General features: G+C 42.9%; 1 protein-coding gene across 1 annotated transcript in view; it reads right to left on the bottom strand.

Annotated features, from left to right (window-relative positions):
* The window catches only part of SASH1 (SAM and SH3 domain containing 1), a 284505-nt gene extending 263105 nt beyond the window's left edge, over nucleotides 1-21400 (bottom strand). The window contains exon 1 of the mRNA XM_072966006.1: nucleotides 21231-21400. Coding sequence (XP_072822107.1) covers nucleotides 21231-21275 — 45 coding nt within the window. The 5' untranslated portion in view covers nucleotides 21276-21400. The remainder of the gene's footprint in view (nucleotides 1-21230) is intronic.
* Between the last annotated feature and the right edge of the window lie 480 nt (nucleotides 21401-21880).

The following is a 21880-nucleotide window of genomic DNA, read 5'->3' as shown; positions in this document are numbered from 1 at the left end:
ATGGGCTCTTACTGAGACCCTCTGTGGTGACGTGCTAACTAGTTGTTTGTCACTAGTTCTTTTCTCCTTGTCCTCCTTTCACCGTTGCTTGGCAGCTGAGCTTGTTTTTCATTTCAATCAGTGGCATGCAATTTCAAGCAGATGTTTTCAAAAGTGCTTGACTTTTAAGCAGAGTATGCAGTGCTCTCTTGATGGTGGTGGTGCCGCTGCACTCAGCCCCGAATCTGGTTTGCAAATGAGGGTGCTAGTGTGCTCCTCGGCCTGATCTTGGACGGATTTCCTCGGGGTTCTTATTGCTTGGGCCTGCCGGGGAAGCACGTTAGCATTTTGGACATGGCCATGCTGTTTTGGGGGAAGGCACAGGCCAAGCACAGACTGTAGGGCTGGGAAGCACAAGCTTTAGATTAGGGTGACCTCGGTTTGAACCCTGCCTCTACCGCATGCTGGCTCTGTGACCTTGGCTCTCAATTTCCTTGTCTGTAAAATGGGGGTGAGAATGGACCAGCACCTCACAGGCTATTAGGATGACAAGAGATAAGGTATGTAAGCCATGTTGGTTAATGACTAACATGTTGTAAGCACATCTGAAAATAGTGGTATTATTTCTATCCAGATTTAAAAAATCCTTACAACAGTCCTATGGGATAGGTTGATAAGATTATTATTTTTGGCTTAAATTATTAAGCTATTATGCTAATATTATTATCTTTTGCTTAATATTATTATCTTTGGCTTTGGTGTTGTGAATAAAAAAAGCTGAGGCACAGAGTGGTTAAGTAACTTGCCCGAGGTGGCACAGCCAGGAAGTGGCAGAGATCTTTGGCTCCAGAGTCTCTCTGGGTCGCTGTTTGGTGCTCAGCCAGGCTGAGTGGCACATAATAAGCAGTGCAGACTCCGTTTCAGCCACCAGGGGTAAACACTTTGCAGCATAGGATTTTATTTAACCCCTAACCTAACACCTTTGTTATGTTTTGGGGGATGCTATCACTACCTTCATGATAGAGATGAGGGAAATCAGAGAGCTAAATGAGGTCATAGAGGACATAGGCTGCAGCGAGAGGCTGGCTCCAGGGCTGGCTGTCCAGCCTCTTGCCTTGCACGCTGTGGGGCACTGCCCCGGACCCTTCAGAGCTGGATGGACCTGGGCGGTCATCTCACATAAATGTCCCCAGGATGCCAACGGGCTTCCTGGAGGCTCACGAGTTGGAGCCCACGTGCCCTGACTCCAGCCCATTGTTTTATGTTTTTGTTCATCGTATTATAATAACAATATCATTTGCCACTGTAAGTAATTCTATATACTTCATGTTTTCTTTTCCTCTGGCCACAAGTCTTCTAATAATAAAAAGTTTCTGAAATGAATAAATATTAAAAACCTCATTTGCACAAGCACAAGGAAGTCAAGAAGGCCAAGTAAACAAGAAATCTGGGTACTTTTCTTTAGAAAATAAAAGTAGTGGGGAAAAAAAAAACAAGCTAAAAAGCGGTAAAAGGAGTACTGCAAAATTCCTTCATGTTATCCATATTCTGGGAAATTACTGTCCACAGGTATATATTAGAAGGTATTGCTGGTTGTAGTTCTGTCAGGAAAAAGGTTTTTGTTTTGTTTTTCCAAATTGTTTTTTTTTTTTTCACTAGTTCTGATCACTATACACCATAAGTAAATTTTAGTGCTGTGGAAAAGTCCAGGTATGCTCTGTCAGTTGATTCTAACCGATTTTACATTTGAACCTTACAAATGGGGATACAATGAAACAATACCATAATATTTAGTATCAGTAATAAGACAGTCATTAAAAATGTCAACTTTCTACGATACGTTATACATGGCTGTTTATTACTGAGAATCTCATTTTTAAATGTTTTAACTTATTACAAGTTTCCCTGTTACCAGCCGGGAGGAGAGGCAGTGTGGCGAAGTATCTCCATCTGCCCTAAAGACAGCCTCTCCCCGCTCCAGAGCGCATGTCTAAATCATAGGAAACATACAGTATTAGTTTTTGCCAAGTATGTTATGGAGAACCTATTTTCCATTCTTTAAACATAGTCAGTCTTACAAACTTTTCCTCTTTTGGAACCTCTGCTTTCGTGTGACACCATTTGAAATTGTATCGATTTCCCAAGAGACTAAGCTCTGCACATTAGCAGAAACAGGAAACGTATCGACTGAGTTTCCTACTGATTTCCAAATGGGGTTATTTTCTTCCAAACATTTATTGGATTTCAGTTGGAATGAGACAGGTGGTTTTAGACTCAAAGCTCTTCAAAGCTGATAGAAAAATAAAGCAAAGCCAGCAGCCTTTCTCAGAGAGACCCTGTGCCGGTGCTGGTAGAGCCCCTCAGGGTCTGCAGTGTCCAACTCTGCAGAGACAGGTGAAAGGCGATCCTCATACTGACTTCAGAGGAACCTGGCATCTCTGGGCTCCTGGGGACCCAGGAGACTGAGACAGACCCTCCTGCCTCCCTAGAATGTTTTGGTTTGGAACAGGTCTGAGTCCATTCACCTGTGCTGACCCTAGGGCCACAGCTGGGAGGGACGAGGCACCAGGGTGTGAGCCGCTGGGATGAGTCCAGGTGTTCTCTTTATCTCACGCATTCAGCTCAGTTCAGCCAACTCATCCAGTCCCCACAAGGCTGCCACACGGCACACAAAAAAGCTATTTGTCACAAAGGCTTGCAATCTCCCCACTACGCAAAGCACTCTGGTAATATGAGATTCGCCTCCCTCCCCTCACCCCAGCACTAATTCTCCAATAGCTCAGAGTTGGGATAAATACCCAATAAATATACATCTTGGCACTTCTGAGAACCCAGTTGTAGTTAAGTACAAATAATACCAGAGAGGACTCTTGGAGAAGAACAGACTTGGGAAGTCATTATTATCCTGAGAGATAACATTAATGATAGCTAACATGTACTGAACAAGACACCATGCTAAGTACTTTACAAGCATTATCTCAGTGAATCCTTAAAACATCTCTACGGGGAAATACCATTTTTAATCCCATTTTACAGAGAATGAGGCATAGAGAGATGAAGTAACTTGTCGACAGTCATTTAGTTGATAAGTGATGGACTCAAAGCCCAAACCCAGGTTGGATTAACTCCAGAGTCTAAGAACGTAACCATTGTTGCTAAACTGCATTTATCATTTAATCTTGTTTATTAACATGTGGGAAATGAGGGGCATATAAGTGTTTTACTCATTCGAACACACCTATTTTTTAACTTCACGTCAAAATGCATGCACCATCAGTTTCTATCAATTACCAAACACACAAATCAGAAATGCAGCCCAGCCCAGTGTCATGAGCCATGGATACTATCATCAGAGAAAAACCAGTACAAATATATTGCACTTGGTGTGGAGTGACAGGACTGTCATAAAAGTAATCACGTAAAAAACAAAATCTGCCATTATCAAATTTCTGAATTTTCCAAGAAGGCTTATTTCCTGCACCGGTAATGATGCAGGCATAACTATCAAACCAGAGATATAAAACACTAGAAAATATTTAGTTTTAGGAAATAATGGCTTAGGACCTCAGTAAATCAAAACAGCAAGAGGGAAAATAAACTATACAGTTATGATGCCTGCTGGAGATTCTTGATCTTTGGGTGCTGACAGTGGTTTGCAAGTTTTAGTTCTGCAGATGATGGAAAGGAATCTGCCTAGAAGAACCAACATCTCCAAGTTCGTAGAGACAGAAGATAATTACAAGATCCTGGAACTGAAAGTCACCTCTATTGCAATCTCTGCTTTTTGGACCGTTTGGTCATTTATAGGAGCAGAGAGATCAACCGAAAAACAGTAAGGGTTTAACAATACCTGTATGGCTAATTTACTTGAGAAGTCAGAGGACTCAACCCCTGCCCAGTCTTCCCTCCCAATATCCTAACACATACACACCCTTTGGCCAGGGAACTCTAGGCTTCCTTAGAAATTACATCTTAACTGAAGCATTGAATTATATTAATTGAAACCACTGTCACTCTTTAAACTTTGCTGTGAATTTCTTTCACAGAAAATTCATCAATCCTCTAAAAGCTGGGGACAGAGGTTCTTAATCTGGGGGTTCATTGACCGGCTTCCCTGAAACAAGATGGAAAATTTCATTCTGTGGAGTTGTATGTGCGATGTCCCGTGGAGTAAGTTCACAGCTTTCATCAAATTCTCAAAGGGATCTGAGACCCCTTCAAGGTTCAAAACCACTGTCCTAGATAGAGGTCCTCTAATGTGGCTGAAAGACATCAGAGTTAAAAAAGGATTCTATTTCACTCTAACTCAACACTTTCTAGAAGTTCACGCTGACAGGAGGCTCTAGCCCAGCAGTTGCTTCTTTTTTATAAAAACCAAAGCCATTGTGGGAGATGTCTGGGTCAGAGACAGGTTTCACCAGGACAAGCTGACAGGGAGCCACTGCTGGTCAGTCTCCAGTCCCGAATGGCACAGTGCACGGCCCTGGACCAGTGCTGAGCTGGGTTTCAGTGTGTGCAGTTCAGCCCTGTCTGTTACTTTCCACTGGTTGCACGACCTCGGTCAAATAAATACTTCCCTATCCTATATTCTTACTCTATCAAACGGAGAAAACAATATCTTCCTCTCAAGACTCATGTAAGGATTAAATGAGATAATGTGGAAGTAATTGCCTGATGCATGGTCACCTGTCTGGAACCCAGGAATTCTGGAATTCAGGCTTTGGAATTTGGGTTTTTAAGAAATGTAATAGAGTCCTATCCTCTATATTATTTAATACCACTAGCACAACCCACAATACAATAAATCAATATTTCTACAGCGAAACTATGAATAATCACACTGAGGGATGAACCTGATGACAGACAGCCTTATGTTATTTCAGGACAGGTTTTGCCACCAAAAAATTCCAGTTTTCCAAGCATTTTGGATTTGGGGATTGAGAATAAGCAATTGTAGCCCTGTGTTCTCGCTACAACTGTTGAAGAATCCTACTGTCCTCAGCTCCCAAGGCCCTAATTCGTGGCTTCTTCCTGTACTTACTCTCTCGGCATTGGTGCTGGGCCTGTGGCTAAACCTGCTCCCCAGTGTATTTCTCTTACCTATTTTTCCTAAGTTTTTTATTTGTTTGTTTTCCTTTTTTAATGGAGGTAATGGGAATCCAACCCAGGACTTTTTAAATGGAGGTACTAGGAATCGAATCCAGGACCTCGTGCATGCTAAGCATGGGCTCTACCACTGGGCTGTACCCAGACCCTACTGCTCTTACCTTAATGCTCATTGAACCGTGTTCTGCTTGACCCCGCGGTCCCCTCTCCTACTGATGCTCTGGATGAAGAAGACACTTCTTTCTTCTTGGCTTTGTCTCAACCTCTCCCAATTCCCGAGGCGATCTCTCTTGCCACAGCTCTGTTCTTCCAAGGCTGCCCGTCTCCTGTTTAATACGTTCTCAGGAACTATCAAAATTACTCGCAGTGACGTTGGCAGGTGCACTGGTGAGAAGAGCAGTCTGCTTCTGGAGATGGAGGAGACATTCCTCGGTCTCATTCAGGTGAGCCTGAGAGCTGCTTGACAATGAATGACGCAGCAAGTCCTCTGGGACAGCACCCCGAGTCTCTCTTCCCCATGCCAGAGGGTCCCAAGAGAAGGAATGTGGGCTCCAACGTCAACAGAACAGCGGAGGGTGACACGTCCAGTGGCTCAGTGGCAGTCAGTGGCAGGTGGTGGCCCTCATAATACTATATGGCCGTGGGGTCACGCAGTCTAGTATTGGTGGAGTACAAAGAGCACGATCGGACATATGGGGCTTTGATTCCTCCTTGTCTCACGTACTGTGTGACCTTGTGTGAGTTACTTTAAGTTCTCTGGGCCTCAGCTATAAAACGGGGCTACCACTACCTCCTTGACTAGGGCTATCACTGGGAGTGTGTCAGATCACCTATATGAATGCCCCAATAAATACCCAGTCCTTTCCTTCAGTGCCCCCCCACCCCCGGCTTTCCCTTACTAGCCCGGGAGGCCCCTGAAGGGCAGGAACAGCCTTCTCCTTGTATTTATTCCTAGCATAGGGTCTGGCCCATAGCAGGCATGCAGTAAACTACTGAATAAATGAATGAAGGAATGCAATTGTTTGTGGGGTTGGTAGCACACCTTTAGTTCCTGCTAAATCTGATATCCACAATTTCAGAAGAGGAAACTAGCGTGAGGATGTCGGAGCCAGAGCTTCATGGTTCAAATAAGCATGTTTCTCTCCCATGTGGTTAAGAGTTAGATTGCACAAGTTCTTCTACTCAACAATAATGTTGTCTTTTAAAAATGGAACTTTTAATTTTCTAAACAGAGTATGCCATCCTAATAGCTAGTGTGAAAAGTCTGTTTGCTATTCAGTGGTCTCATTTAATTCTTAGTACAGTCTAATTGGTAAGTAACATTATTTTCTTCTTATAGCTACAGAAGCAGAGATTTAGATCAATTAAGAAACTTGACCAGAGGGACTTTGCCATTAAGTGGTGTAACTGAGGCCACCCTAGTCTTTTTGAAATCTGAGTTCATAAATGATAGTTATCATTCTTATTAATATAATCTTAACCAATGTATTCTTTTTCTTCTGGTTTTATTGAGATTTAATTTATATACAGCACTGTATATGTTCAAGGTGTACAACATAATGATTTTACTTACATACATCATGAGATGATTATCACAGTAACTTTAATGAGTATCATCTCACATAGATAAACAAAATTAAAGAAATAGAAATTTTTTTCCTTGTGATGAGAACTCTTAGGATTTACTCTCTTAACAAATTTCATATGTAACACACAGCAGTGTTAATTATATTTTTCATGTTGTACTTAAATTACATCCCTTGTACTTATTTATCTTATAATTGGAAGTTTGTACTTTTGGACTGCCTTCATCTAATTTCCCCTCCCTCCAAAGTGTTGCATTTTTAAAAGATGCCTCAATTTAGGGTAAGATTTGAAGATTTACTACAACTCAATATCTTTTTTACTAATTCTAACTATTAGTAATTAAACCTTCATTTAATCCTAGCACTCCCTTTGGTTCAAGCAGATCATAATGACCAAACTAATTCTGAAATGTTTTGTGGACCTCAAGATTCATCGAGGGCTTTACAGTGGTCTTGGGAATTAAGATACCTTGGATTTAAAAGCCTGTTTCAGCAGCTGTGTATTTAATTAATCCCCTATTCTCTTGGAATAGAGAAGAAAATAAATGATTCCGATTTATCGATATAGAAATCAATGATGCTGTTTTTGCAGTATTTTCAATGAGCCTCAGTTCCTTATCTGTAAAAGGGGCACTAACAATATTTGCTGTGTCTATGTGAAGCCCAGTGGGAACACCAGGACTTTCTTAGTAGGTGTGAAAAGCTGCAGCTGCTGGGTGTAACATTGCTGTGACAGACTGCCAAAGGTCCTTTCCAGTGCTAATTTTCCATAATTCCAAGATTCCATGGTCCAGCAGTAAACAAGGATTTTTACTTACAATCTACATTTTTTTCTTTCTGTCTGATTCTTATTTTTGTCATGTTTGAAAGAAACTTTAGGGGGAAATGCTGTGTGTTTCCTTTTCTTAGAGTACAGTAACCGCCCCCACCCTAGGTTTGGCTTTCTGAGATTTGTTACCTGTGGTCAACTGCAATCTGAAAATGTTAAATGGAAAAGTCCAGAAATAAATAACTTATAAAATTGTGCACTGCTGTGAGCAGAGTGATGAAATCTTGAGCCTGCCAGCTCCGTCCTGCCCCAGATGTGAAGCATCCCTTTGTCCAGTGTATCTCACTCCCATTAGTCACTTAGTAGCTGACTAAGTGACTCGGTTATCAAATCCACTACTGTGGTATCATCATGATGTTTGTGTTCAAGTAATCCTTATTTTACTTAACGGCCCCAAAGTGCGAGAGTAATGATGCCGGCAACTCAGATACACCAAAGAGTAATCATAAAGTGCCTCCTTTAAGTGAAAGGGTGAAAGTTCTTGACTAAATAAGAAAATCGTTTGCTAAGATCTATGGTAAGAACAAATTTTCTATTTGTGAAATTGTGAAGAAGAAAGAAGAAATTTGTGCTAGTTTTGCTATTGCATCTCAAACTGTAAAAGTTACAGCCAAAGTGGGTGAGAAGTGCTTAGTTAAGCTGGAAAAGGCATTAAATTTGTGCAATATTTTGAGACTGAGAGAAACCACATTCACATAACTTATTATAGTTCTGTTGTTATGATTGTTCTATTTTATTATTAGCTATTGTTGTTAATCTCTTACTGTGCCTAATTTATAAATTAAATTTCATCCGAGGTATGTATGCGTGGGAAAAAAACATGGCATATACCGTTGTCCCACTGTATCTACGAGGGCTTGGTTCCAGGATGCTCGTCTCTTATATAAAATGGTGTAGTATTTGCATATAACCTGTGCACATTCTCACTATACTTTAAATCATCTCTAATTACTTATAAAATCGAATATAATGTAAATGATATGTAAATAGTTGTTAATACAACATAAATGTTATGTAAATAGCTGCCTGCAGGAGGCAAATTCAAGTTTTGGCTTTTGAAACGCCCTGGAATTTTTCCCCCAAATATTTAAAATTCATGGTTGGTTCAATTCCGTGGCTGGAACCTGAGGATACAGAGGGTCAGTTGTACAGGGTTTGGTACCATCTGTGATTTCAGGCGTCCACTGGGGGCCTTGGAACGTATTTCCCATGAATACGAAGGGACTACTGTACACTTTTTCTTTTCTGCCTATAATACGGTAAAACAAAAGGCAGTCTCCACGAGTAAGCGCTGTGACTAGAATCCAGGTTAAGAGAAGGGGAAGATCAGAGAGGAAAGGGAGCTGGAGTTAGAGGCGGCTGGAAGGGCCCTTTCTGGATGAGCGAGGCATACTGGTTGGAAAGCACTTGAGACGCTCTGATAGGTAATACGATGCCTTTCTCCCAGAGAGGACACTGACAGTCTAGGTAAAAAATGCTGCTCTAGAAGTTTGGAGGTAAGATGCTTGCTACAGCTGACAACAGTAGGGGACAATGTAGGGAGGAAGGATGTGTAAGTTCCTCACACTCGGCCTATGTGATCTGATTCTCCTTCTAGGATTCCAGAATATGCATACACTGAATTTAGCCTGGCCCTGCACACTGCTCCCCACGAAAAGGAAAATCTCTCTTAATTTCTCTTTCCTGTTCATTCCCTTTTTATTTCTTTCACTAGAACCTTAAACTATTCCTGGAGAGAGGCACGTCATCACACAGATGATTCTACTTCATCTTTTCCGACGATGAGAGGCAGGTGTGCATGATGGGAGCAAGCAGAAACAGCCTTTGATTAATATTTCAGTCGCAGGAGAGGAATTCGGCTACAAGATAAAGGCGTATTAAGAAATAGCTCCCAGACAAATGGACTTTGGGAGTTCATCTCGAATCATCCAACATTCAGATTCATGCTGCATCAAAATTCAGGTGATTTATACAGTCGCATTAGGTTCTATTAGTATTAATGAGAAATATGCATGTATATCGATACACACATTAGTGGAGACAGACTCCCCAAAGGGTTTTGGCTTTGGGGCAAAAGCTGCTATTATTTGTACCTTCTTCACAATGGAAATAGAATTCTACCCATTAAATAAGTATTCAATACTCCATGCCCAGCTGAAAAGGGTTCATTCTTAAAGATACAAGTAAAATGGTATTTTATAATTAAAAGCATTGAAGCAAATGCCACGTCTTGTCACCTTTTTTTTTTTATTATTTGCTATGTAGGATTTATTTTTATTATTAACTGAGTTCAGTCATTGATTGTAGTGGAAAAGAGCAGTTGCCCAGTCCTTTATTCCCATGTCAAAGATGCAGGAATATGCAAATTTTGGTACTGATTTATACAGAGAGGCATCCCAGAAGTAACATAACAGACTGTCAAAAAGGACAATTTTTCAAATCCACAAAGTAGGAAAAAGCTAAGGCTAGAGCCTGCTCATTTTCTGATGGGAAGAAGCTTTAAGTCAAATTAGAGGCAATAAGAATTTCAGAATATATTATCATTATATCAGTAATGATGATTTCAGCTGCTAATAAAAGAAGACCCAATTCAAAATGGCTTTAACCTGCTGTTATTTCACAAAGAGTATGTCTAAATTGTTTCAGGGTTAATTTCCCTTTTCTGACTCTGGCCACCCTTCCCCTCCAGCATCTAGTAGGTCGTCTTTGTACTTGATAGATGGAAAATGGGTACTATCATTTCTACCCTCAGCTGTAGACCTGGTGATGCCAGTGAAGGAAGAAAGATCACCTCCCACGCACCTCTCTTCACGGGAGGAAGGAGAGGGAAGCCCCCTAGTGTCTTTTCTCATAAGGCGCTACCCTCATGCCCCAGCTACTTCCCAAAGGCTCCACCTCCAAATACTCTTGAGCACTGAGGATTAGGGTTTCGACACTGGGATTTTTAGAGGAACAAACATGCAGTTCCTACCAGCAAATTATACTGGCTTTCTGCTACTGACAAACTTTCTTTTCTAAATGCAAACTTTCTTTTCTTATTACAAGTTCAAAGAGGGCACATTAAAAGAAAAATTGTAGGTGAAAACAAGTACTGGGGAAGAGCAATATGGTGAAATTCCTTAATGTGCTTTGCAAAGGATGGAACTTTGAAACACTGATCCAAGGTAAAGGGTCTGCCATAAAGGTCCGTTTTTAGGTAGGACCACCTTATCCTTCAGGGCACCGGGCACAGTGCCGAGGGCCATAATATTTTAGAGATCCATATTGATGTGTTCATTTCTCTTAAAGAAATTAAAATCAGGAAAAAAAACACACTTTCAAGTCAAATAAATGTTTTAATATATAATATGAATATATTTACCTTTATACCAACACAGTTGTAAAACATAACTTTTAGTATTTTTTTAATGAAGAAAGTGGTCCACAAAGCCGAAAGTGCTCGGGGCCCATGAAATCATAACACGGCCCCATTTCCAAGTACACCTGGGAGGCACCCTGAGGCAATGGGACACAGTGGGGCAGCATTTGATCAACGGCACAACCAGTGGGCAGGGGCAGGGTAGCTGTATTTCAGCAGGAGGGTGTACGTATAAATCAGAATGCAATGGCAGCATCCCGGGCACAACCACCAGCTAAACATGCTGTGAACTGAGGTGCGGGTCAGCAGACCAGGTGCCCAGGGCTCAACCCAGGCCCACCAGACACCAGGCTTAGGATGGCAGGACTAATCTCTGTTGAAGTGATCACTACCTGCTGGTTAGGATAGGTTCTGAGAGTGGGCAGAGCTGAGCTTTCAAGGGGAAGTTTTTCTGAGCATGGAGGAAAGGCAAGAGTAGTCAAAGCACAGGATTCAGGCATCATCTATTAGGAAGACCTATTTGGACTATTTAGCCCTGAAATCACGTTACGGCACACAGGGGCAATCACCTACTTGGCCTCCAAGCTATGATTACGAGAAACACAGAAATGAGAAGCAGATACATACACACATACACAGGCAGCAGCTCCTAAACACAAAATGTGACCTGGGAATATTGTCGGATATTCCTTTTGGAAAAGAGAAGATTATGAAACAATTACCTAGTGCACCCCGAAGGCAAAGCCTGGCAAAGTTAAAGCTGACTCCCAGACCTCTTGACAAGGTCTGGGATGACAGGGGTATAAATGTCACTTCAAGCTGGAGAACTGTGGTTAAAGGCCAGGTGTGCGGACCAATCCTATAATATCTTGTGGTTTTCTCTCTTGTTGCTGTGTGGGGAGGATGACATTGATAAATCACCCTATTATAACTTGTGATAAAAGCAGCAAGTACTTAGGGAACTGACCAACAGACACCTGAAAAAGACAAATGGTTGCAGGAAGACGGCCGATACAAGTTGGAAATCAGTGATACCGCTGTGGGAAGAACAGGACAAAGCATTCTGGACAGAGATAATATCCCAATCTCGCAAATGTCCATCGATTCGGGTCACCTGACAGTCTTTTCGGAAAAAAAGTCTCAATTACTAATAATATACGTGAAAATACCCTGAAACTATGATACACCATGCAAATGCAAGGTATTATTATGACTGGACCAACTGAAGTGGAAAATTGAATTATGTGAAAATTATCTATATGCTTTCATTTTAGGCTCAAGTTCTGGAATATTTGGTTAGGACTTCTTTTTTTTTTTTTTTTGGTTAAATAGTCTAGACGTTTACTTACTGTGATGTGTGGAATCAGCATAAAGAGTGTTTTGATTTTCTAAAGCCTCCAGTTTTAGGGGGACTGAGAATGACCACGTCATGCTATAAATAAGCCTTGCAGATACTTCTCTGTGAAATTGGGTTATTTCGTACTGTTGATTGTGCTGGTTTCTATAGTGGCAACCAGCACCTAGTCCGCAAATCAATTCCTTCTTAAACCTCAAGGGTTTCTGCAAACCACCACTGAATGGTCTGGAGAAAGGGCTACCCTCCATTTTCCATTACCTCAGAGTTGGGCCAAGTCGGCCTGAGGGGGAATCATTAACTGCTTCAGTGCCTCCCTGTGTCTGATTAACCACAACAACAGCATGTGGTTCACAACGTAGGAAGCCACGTGGAGAACCAGGGCCAACCTCCACTGCAATTTCCTCTGGAAGTTGTCAGCAGTGAACATGACCCAAACCGAAACCTACAGTCACCAACAGTTCTAACCAAAGCCCGCCATGTCCTCGAGAGAGAATGGCCCCTCGGGGGCCCAGGCTGAGCGGAGGTAGGTTGGGTGGGAGGGACAGAATGAAAGCGGCGAGAAAAGTGAACTTCTGAGATATTAATCATGAAAGGACTGGATTAATGGAAGGAACTCACATGTAGGTCTCTGGTGAATAACTAGAGATGCTGCGGAAACCACATGTGGTAGCCAGCAGTTAGCCCATTTTTACTTCAAGAAAACTCATTCTCGCATTCTGCAGCAGCTGCTACTGTTTGGATTATGAATAGTAATAAGCCATATGGTGTGGCAGAAAGGAATCACACATATTTTCACATGGACAAATATTATCATTCCAATACATAAACACATCAATATAAGTGTTTTTTCTCCTGGGAGCAATGTGACCCCTGATCTCAGTTATAAGTATATGATTCACTCTGGATGCACAAAAACTACCTGACATGGTTATTACTGGAATCTGCACCAGTGGTCTATTCAAGTTTTTCGTTTCTTATTTGTAGGAAGAAAGGAATGAAAGGAGGAATGGAAGAAGGGAAAAAAGGGAAGGAAGGAAAGAAAGAAAGAAAGAAAAGAGAATGGAGAGACAGTCCAAGGAAGGGTCACACACTGCTCCTAGCTCTGCCACCTGGATGGCAGCCCGACTCCAGAACTGTCATAACTGAGAAAGCAGTGTGCTTTCCTGGGGACTGTAACCCACAGACTCAGCAACCAGACCCGGGGGGCAAAGGTGGAAAAGATTTAATCATGTTCTTAGACCCTGTGAAGCCTTCTCCTGATTTTATTTTAAATCTCTCTAGGACAAAGCGTCCATCCCTGACCATGCATTTTCCCTAACAAGTTATCTAGATCTTCCATTTCTAAATGTGTTCTTCTTACTTCTCTCTGTCATTTCATTTTGCTTTAGTCTTCCTTGCCCTGGAACTTCCTTGATAAGCTTTTTCTCCTGAGAATCTACCACTCTCAGTGCTAGTTGTTTTGTAATCAAACCCAAACTCCTTTCCCTTATCTCTGTTCCTGCCAAGACTTAGTCATTGCCTTGTCTTCCAAGACTTCTCAATGCCTGGCTTCTCAGGCTCCCGAAGGTGCGGGTGTGTCCCAGGAGGGACCAGCCCACTGGACCCAGGGAGGGCGGCCCTGGGGCGATGTTTGCAGGGAAGGATAGAAAGGGTGTGTCTTTGCCATTTAGGTCCCAGGGTCCTGTGGGCCAGCTCTCTAATAACCTGGAACCAAGGGAAGCCACCGAGAAACGAGACCTGGAGGGAGGATGGGGTGACTGAGAGAGCCACCCTCAGACACACAGCAGTGACGGGCGATGTTAGAATTGCTTCCACGGCAGCAGTTTGTCGGGGGCCCCCTCTCCCAGTGCACGGTTCCTACAAGTGAACAAACTGGGATCAATTTACCCAGTGACTTTTTCTCATTCTTGAGAGCACAGATGACACATTATAAAAAATAATCAAATTCAGTATTCGATTGCTCACCCCATACCTCAGGGGCCTTCAGCCCCAGGGCCATCTGTGGCCAGGCCAGCGAGCAGAAATGGATGAATCTTCAGGATGAAGAGAGGAGGAAGGGCAGGGGACTGGAGGATGCATTCAGAATAAAACACCTAGCAGCCCTGTACACTCGCTGCAGACACACCTGCTGCTGCATTCAGCCTCGGGGCCACCAGACTGTAATCCTTGCTCCGAAACCCATCACCCTCCTCCGCGTGGGCACCTTAATTTGCTGCCTGCACAGGCAGCTCACTCCATCTGTTCTCCCTCACTCTCAGCTGTGTTGGTGTCAATCCACACCTTTTTGACCAATGTCATATCTACTGTCCCCAGGGTATCACTTCCACAGTCCAGCCCTGTAATAGGCTGCAGGAGGCGTCTGTGCACCCCGGGGCAGTCTCTTCTCAGGGATAAGCATTTGGGGTTACTCCCCCTGTCCTGCATGTGATACAGTTTTGAGCTCTAGGCCAGTAGCTCTCAGAGTTGCTGGGGGATGCTGATGCTTCTGGTCCAGGGAGACTAGCAGCATCAATATTCCCCAGCAACTAGCTGTTCGTGGAAACTCTGGGGCCCCATCCTAGACCGCTGAATCAGAAACTCTGTGGTGGCTGCACAGTGGTGGACCCTGCAATCTGTGTTCAAGCCATTCTCCCAGGAGATTCTGCTGCAGGCTTAGGTTTAGAACCTCTGCTCTCTCCAGTAGCTCCCATCCTCACTTTGCAAAGTGCTTCAGTTCGCCTGCACCCCTCTTAAACTGCGTGCCTCAAACTAAACCTTTACCCACGCAATTATCGCACTCATTTTAGAGAAATGAAGGGGCATTATGAAGATTAAATTTGGTAATACCCTGAAATACCTAGCCTAGTTCCTAGCCCTTACTAAATATGTAATGCATGTTAGTAATTATTGTCATCGTTAATCACTGTATTATATTAATTACATCACATTTTATCAGTGTGGTCTGAGACCAAATGAACTATTAATGTATGGTAACTTTCTACTGGGGACTCTCAGTGTCAAATCCCTCTAGAGTTTTTGCCTCTCGTTTACAACCCACATATTTATGCAGTCAGTGGAAATGTAAAACCTGTACTGAAAACAATAGCCTAAGTGGGAGGACTGAAACATCCTCACCGATGTAAGGAAGTCATCTTGTTACATCAGCCAAAAGCGCCACAGGTTTGAGGAGGAGGAAGAAAGGCCCCCAAAGAAAGGGAGCAGTCACGGAGCTCTGATTCCTTCGAGGAGGAGGGGGGCACGGAACCAGTGAATGGAGAGATCAAATATTAATTTTAAACGTTCTGATATTTCAAAGAACACAGAGGATCTCTCTTTCTTCCACATCCTCCAAGTCTAAACGCCCTGCAAAATTGCCCCCCATCTTCCATTTCAGTTCAAAGACAATTTTGAATGTTACTATGCAAAAAGCAGAAATGCCAGCCTGTGCTGGCTCTGCATTAAAATTCACTCAATAAAGAATTCTGACTTTCATTAAAATAACAGCCAGAGGAGGGCCAAGAGGTTGACCTTCACGTTGTTCAAGAGCGACACCAATCACCTGGCCCTGGCACGCACATGGACTCCTCGCAAGGATTTCAGCAGGTATTTTCTGAACTGCGGCCAGAATCGCAGTGGACAGGAACGCAGCAGAGGTCGCCGAAGCCACATTAATAATGGTAAGCGGGATGATGGCGGCCCCTCCCGCGTGCCCTGTGCACCGCCCGAGACCACAGCGCGGCTGAGTCCATGGGAGGCAGCGTCTGCAGGAGCCTCTAGCCAAGTGCCAATGTCATTTTCACATACTTGAGCCAGAGACTCAAACAGTGCAGGCCAGAGGTCTAAGGAAATGAAGTGATCTCAGGAGAAGAAAGCAGGCAAGAAAAAACATAGTGTTTTTTTTTTTATCGGTAAGTTTCATTTAGAAATTTGGGGTGTCTTCAATACAAATGCTTACAGTGTTACATCATAACTGCCATATTTTCAAGTTTTTTATTAAGTAAAGAAATTGTAATAAAGGGAGAAAGCTAATTATGAAGCATGTTCCTTCTTGGAATTGTAAGTATTAAGTGCAATAAAGGAAAATAAAATCACATCAAGGGTCATAGCTGAGAAATACTAGTTCTTTGAATGTCCCCAGATTCCTGTGCTCAGGAACACCTGTTCAACGGCCCTTTTGACTGATGGGCGCATCCCCACATGCAGGCCGTTGCCTTTCTCCAGCTCGCCAACCTTTGGGGTCCTGTATTCAGGGAACACAGGTGCAACTCCGACAGGGAGGGAAAGAGGGTCCAGGGGTCACAGAAAAGCTCAGTTCTAATCCCTGTACTGCTACCAACCTCTTGGGTAATACTGGAAAAATTATTTAACTCTCTGTGCCTCAGTTTCTCTTTCTGTAAAATGAGAGATTGGTTAGATCAGGGGTCATAAACGCAAATGTCCATAAGTCCTGGTAAGAACTTAAAAGGCAGGGAAGGAGGAAGATGTGGGCTCCATCCACAGGGGAGAACAGTTCTCAGCTCCAGCTGAGTTATTGTCATATCTTTTTTTTTCTATTGGAGTATAATTGATTTACAATATCGTGTTAGTTTCTGGGATACAGCGTAAGGATTCGGTTACACATATATGTATATATTCTTTTTCATTGTAGGTTATTGCAAGATATTGAATGCAGTTCCCTGTGCTATACAGTAGGACCTTGTCGTTTATCTATTTTGTATACAGTAGTTTGTATCTGCCATATCTTTTGATTCCTTTTCAAGGAAATATATTTCTGGATTGCTATGTCAAGTCTTCCAAATTTTACGTGTTGGCTTAAAGATTAAGAGGAAAAACTACTAAAAACTGCGCTGCAAGTGAACTGGAACACATCTACAGTCTCTTAAAGTTCTCCACCTTCAATGATTCAAATTTACCCTTGAAACCTATCTAAGCCTTGTCAGTCTAAACAAGCAACCCCTTGATCTTCTTCATTTGTGTATTTGTTGTGATAACTTGTCTCCCCTTTCAAACTACCAAGTGAACAGTGTACCTCTTTTTTGCAAAGACAGAAGAGAGTTCAAATCAAATACAGTATGTGTATGCACGGCAGAGTCGATCATCTAAAGCAAAGGATGCTGTCAGGTAACCCGACTTCAAGGGGCAGACTGATGTGAATAAAACCAGAAGGGAGAAGACGTGTGGTGCCAACAAACTAGAAATAAACTAAGACAGTGAATATGAACAATAAAAAATGTTTCATAGTTAGCAACCAGTCGCTAAGGAGGAGAACTTGGGAAATTTATCCACAATATCATGAAACCAGCTGTGAGAGAGGAGGTGCCTTGAAGGGGCAAAATGTTCCAGGTGGCAAGACTGTTGCCCAGAAGAGAAATTTTGGCCTGAGCTCTTAGGATGGGCACTGGTGCCTGGAGAATTTTCTAGAAAATATTTGGTTAACTCAAGGAACAGGGAAGGAAGTATGAGAAAGGTTTGTTGGCCTTAAGAATAGATCTAAGGAGTAGAATTAGGCTTCTCCTTTATCCTGAGAAAAGACAAAGTACTATGTTTATCTACACAAGGGAGTCATAATTTCTTTTATATATATATATATATTATTGAAGTATAGTCAGTTTACAATGTTGTGTCAATTTCTGGTGCATAATTTCTAACTTGATGAAGTTTACACCCAACCGAACCCCATTCATCAACTAGCATTTCATATTTCCTCTTAGAAATACACTTTCTTCTCCCTGTTCCACTTGTACCTCTCTGGTCTGGGACCACTGTCATTTTGTGTTTAGGTCTTACAACAGCAGTTTCTAACGGGCCTCCAGAATATTCAGAATCCAATGTACCTGGACAGACTAATTTTCCTTGAACACTGCTTTTACCCTGCCTTTCAATGGTTCCCATACCTTCCATGGCTCCCAAGTCTTAACTCCCCTGCTTGGCCTTCAGGGCTCTCTGGGGTGGTCTGCTCTGCTTTACCTCTTCCCAGCCCCTCAGCGGCACTTCCTGCTCAACCACCCAGGACCGTCCCAGCGCCAGCGGAGTTTCTGCACCCCAGCATCTCCTCAACACTGTCCCCTTCACCCAGATGCCGATCCCGCTCCTTTTAAGATCCTACCCGTCCTTCTCCCTCTGTTTCCTTCATGAAACCTTCTCTACCTTCCCTGACTTCAGAATCACCATTCCATTTAATGTCGGAACCATGCACTCTGAGAGACATTTATATGTTACTTTGTTCTCTAATTGTTTCACGGATGTATATCTTGCTTCTGTATATTTTCACCTACGTGAGTCAAGAGCATGTCTTCTTCCTCTGCATTTTCTGAAGAAACAGCAGAGTAAGTACAGAAGCCGGACTCAGTGAGCACTTGTCTGAGGCTTCATTCAGATGAACACATTTGGAGATGGGGGATAAAGGCAAACGAGGATTTTAGGCTTGAAAAAAGAAAGATGGCTTGGTTCTCCTGTGTGGTGACACACAGCAGTATATAGCCAGTTACCACTGTCTACTTCCTCCAAATAAACGTGCGTGTACATCACACCCACTGCTGACTGCATCCTCATATTTAATTTGATCCATCCTTGTTGAAGTTGACCTGTATAGCCATTGTGCTAAGTTGTGTGCAGGGCAGGGACCTGATCTACCAACTGTCCTTGAACAGCACACAACCTCAGGGATTTGAAGCTGCACTTGGAGGGAACCTCCTGAATTTGAACTTGCAGGGGCCACTATTACCCTCTTTGAGAGAAGCTTACCCAGTTATGTTCAGCATGGAAGTGAATTTCTAAGTGACATAAGCAGTCTGCAAGACCAAAGACATGCAAACACTCAAAAGCACTAAGAACAAAGGACAACTAGGGAATTATCAATGAGGAACTACTCTGGTCCTCCAGGCAGAGAAGGCTGAATGTCCAACGTTATGTATGAAGTTGCCAGCTTATGATGGCAGAGACTTGTATTTCTCACTCCCACACTGCTCAGTATCCAGAAAGCTCCAAACCCATCATTAAATCTCTGTGTCTCACCATCCAGGCAGTTAAGATAACACCCTGCTGACCACAAGAGAGGGTGGGTACATTAATTATGATAGAGAGACAGTGTGAAAACACACCAGGCGCTCCAACTCCGTTTCTGTTGATGCACACAGCCATTGGATGACAATGGATTTCAGTCCCTCCTGCCCTGGGCCGTGTCTGTCCCTGGGTGTCTGAGGTGGCGAAGCCCGGGAGGGACTGTTGAGCTGCTACCAGCAACCCAAGGCAGTCTTGGGGGCCGCTGGCCTGGAGGTAAGTGGCCACCTGCCTGCCAAGGGAACTGGTGACGACATGTAATGGCACAGATGGAGTTAGGGGCTGAAGAGCTTTCAAAAGAGAAGAGAATTTTCAAAGTAGCAGTTGGAGTAATCAGGGTTGAACAGAACAATAGGCGAGTTTGAATTTGCATGATAGGTGATTACCTTACAATTCCGATGTTCTCTCAAGACCATATCTCACCTGGGAATCTCCCTGTGCAAGGGAAGGGGTGGGGGGTCTGAGTGGAGACAACCAGCACCTGTATCTCAACCCTTAGTGTACTTCCTGACCTCCAGCCTCTGCCTGGGCGCCTCAGGCTGTCTGAGGGTCCTGGGGCCAATCAGAGCTTGCTGCTATATGCTGCCAGCCCCCTGGAGCACAGATATTCCTTCCTACCCTGGGGGCATGCAGGACAAAGCCTTTTGATTTTTCTGTAGTTTGTCCAAATGAGCTCCTTTATTAGGACATTTAAAAAATCTAAATGTTGTAAGAGCATAGAAATGGTTCAGTCTCCAGAATACAGCTGATTGATATGCTTGCTAAGTGAATGACTTGGGTAAAGAAAGGAAGACGTAGCAAAAACTTGAATATTCATCTGAAAATCATGCCTTTTTCATTGTGTTTGGAAGCAGTATAGTATTTTTTACCCTCCTTTCTCTAAAAGGATACAACATGGCTTACCAGCTGAGATATAGCATTAAAACCTAAGACACCAGGCACAATGAATATTCTTTAATCAACAGAAGCGATGATTTTAGGAACCAATGATTTAATTTGTTCTTGGAGTCAACTTCATGTCATAAAAGAAGGTAAGAAAGGTCATTTGCCAGGTCATTTGCCAGGTCATTCGCCAGGGGCGGTGGGGGGGCGGTCACGATGCTGACACTGGAAGAGAAGTTGTTACTCCAATCTAAAAATCACCCACGTTTGCGACAGAACCTTCTATTTCCAGTGAAGTTCAAATTCACATTAGAAAAGAGGAAGCAGAATGGAAAGTTATACTATGGAAAGCAAGATACACTAACTGAAAAAGCACTGCGGTGGGGGTTGGGGTCCATGATCGCGTAGCCCACCTCTGGGTAATCCAGGTAGGGGAACTTCAGTTTACTCAACTGTAACATGAGATGATCAGCCTGGGAGTCTGTGTCATGCTATGCAGCTTTCAGGACGTGACCAGTTCATCTGAAGTAAACTCAGTAGTTGTCAGTAACATAAAAGGAAATAGCAGGTCTGAATACACCCAGTTCAAAAATCATAAAACTGAGCTTTAGATGTTAGTATGCGTCTTTATCATGGTCTTCTCATCAGAGTATTTATTATGATCGTTGCATAGATACACACAGATACCCGTGTATTTATATACTCTTAAAAGAGGTGCATTTAAAAACAATCCAAAGTAACAATCCAACCCAGAGTTCCAAGAAACGCTTCATCTGCGTTAAAAGCCTGGTTCAATGTTACAAACCCTTTCTGTCAGCAAGTCATGTTGCTTCAATAAGGTCATGTCTTGCGTGCCCACAAGCTCTCCAGTGCGGTTCATCAATAAAATTAGAAAATTGTACACCCAAACAACCCATCCGAAGTCATTTATCACTAATATCATTTGCTGTGTAGAAGGCATGTTTCACTTTAAAATAATAGGCAAGACTACAGTCCTTTGATTATAAATTCCCCTTTCATCTTAATTTTATGAAAAGCCACCAGGAAAATGCCCCGCATGGCGCCCTTGATATTTAAACACTTCGTTCCACTTACCATTAGTTTGCTCCAAAACTCAGCGTCCCTTGCAAAACGCTCCATATTGAAGGGATAAATTTCCTGTTCTGCCTTGTCAAATGTGTCACTTGGGCTGCTCGAGTGACTGAGCACAGGGCAGCAAACATTTCAGCCGAGCTGCTTTCATCACATTGACGGTTTGCATTCTCTCATAGCTGGGAGTCTTGGGAGAAATGAAATTTACATACGTTGGGGTGAGATGGGCGCGGGCATTTCCCGTAGTTATGATTCAAAGCCGAGTTATGTTTCATTTAGGGAGATAATAATATAACTCAGAGAAGAAAAGTATCCCCTCGCATTACTGCCACTTAAGACATGACAACTCCTACTGCCTTGTGCCAATGCACCACACCCCAGCCTCTGTGCCAAGAACAACCCTACGCTGGGTGGTGCCGGCGTTTTCTGGCATTTTTTTTTCATGGTAGACTCTAGTAATTATAAAGCTCTCAGCTCCCTTGAAGGTGTGCACAGTAACACGAGAATAGACACCAGGAATGCAAGTATAAGGTTTGCAAGGTCAGGGAGACAACTTTTGGCATTCTTGTGGGCGAAATTAACCAAAGTCGACTAGTACATGATTCATCCTGTGTGTGCTCTGTTAGAACAGGTAAAATATGATTTTTAAACAG

The sequence above is a fragment of the Vicugna pacos genome, chromosome 8 (genome assembly GCF_048564905.1).
Source record: "Vicugna pacos chromosome 8, VicPac4, whole genome shotgun sequence".
NCBI lineage: Eukaryota > Metazoa > Chordata > Mammalia > Artiodactyla > Camelidae > Vicugna > Vicugna pacos.
The sequence above is the reverse complement of the archived record's forward strand: the minus strand, read 5'-3'. Positions and strand labels throughout refer to the sequence as shown.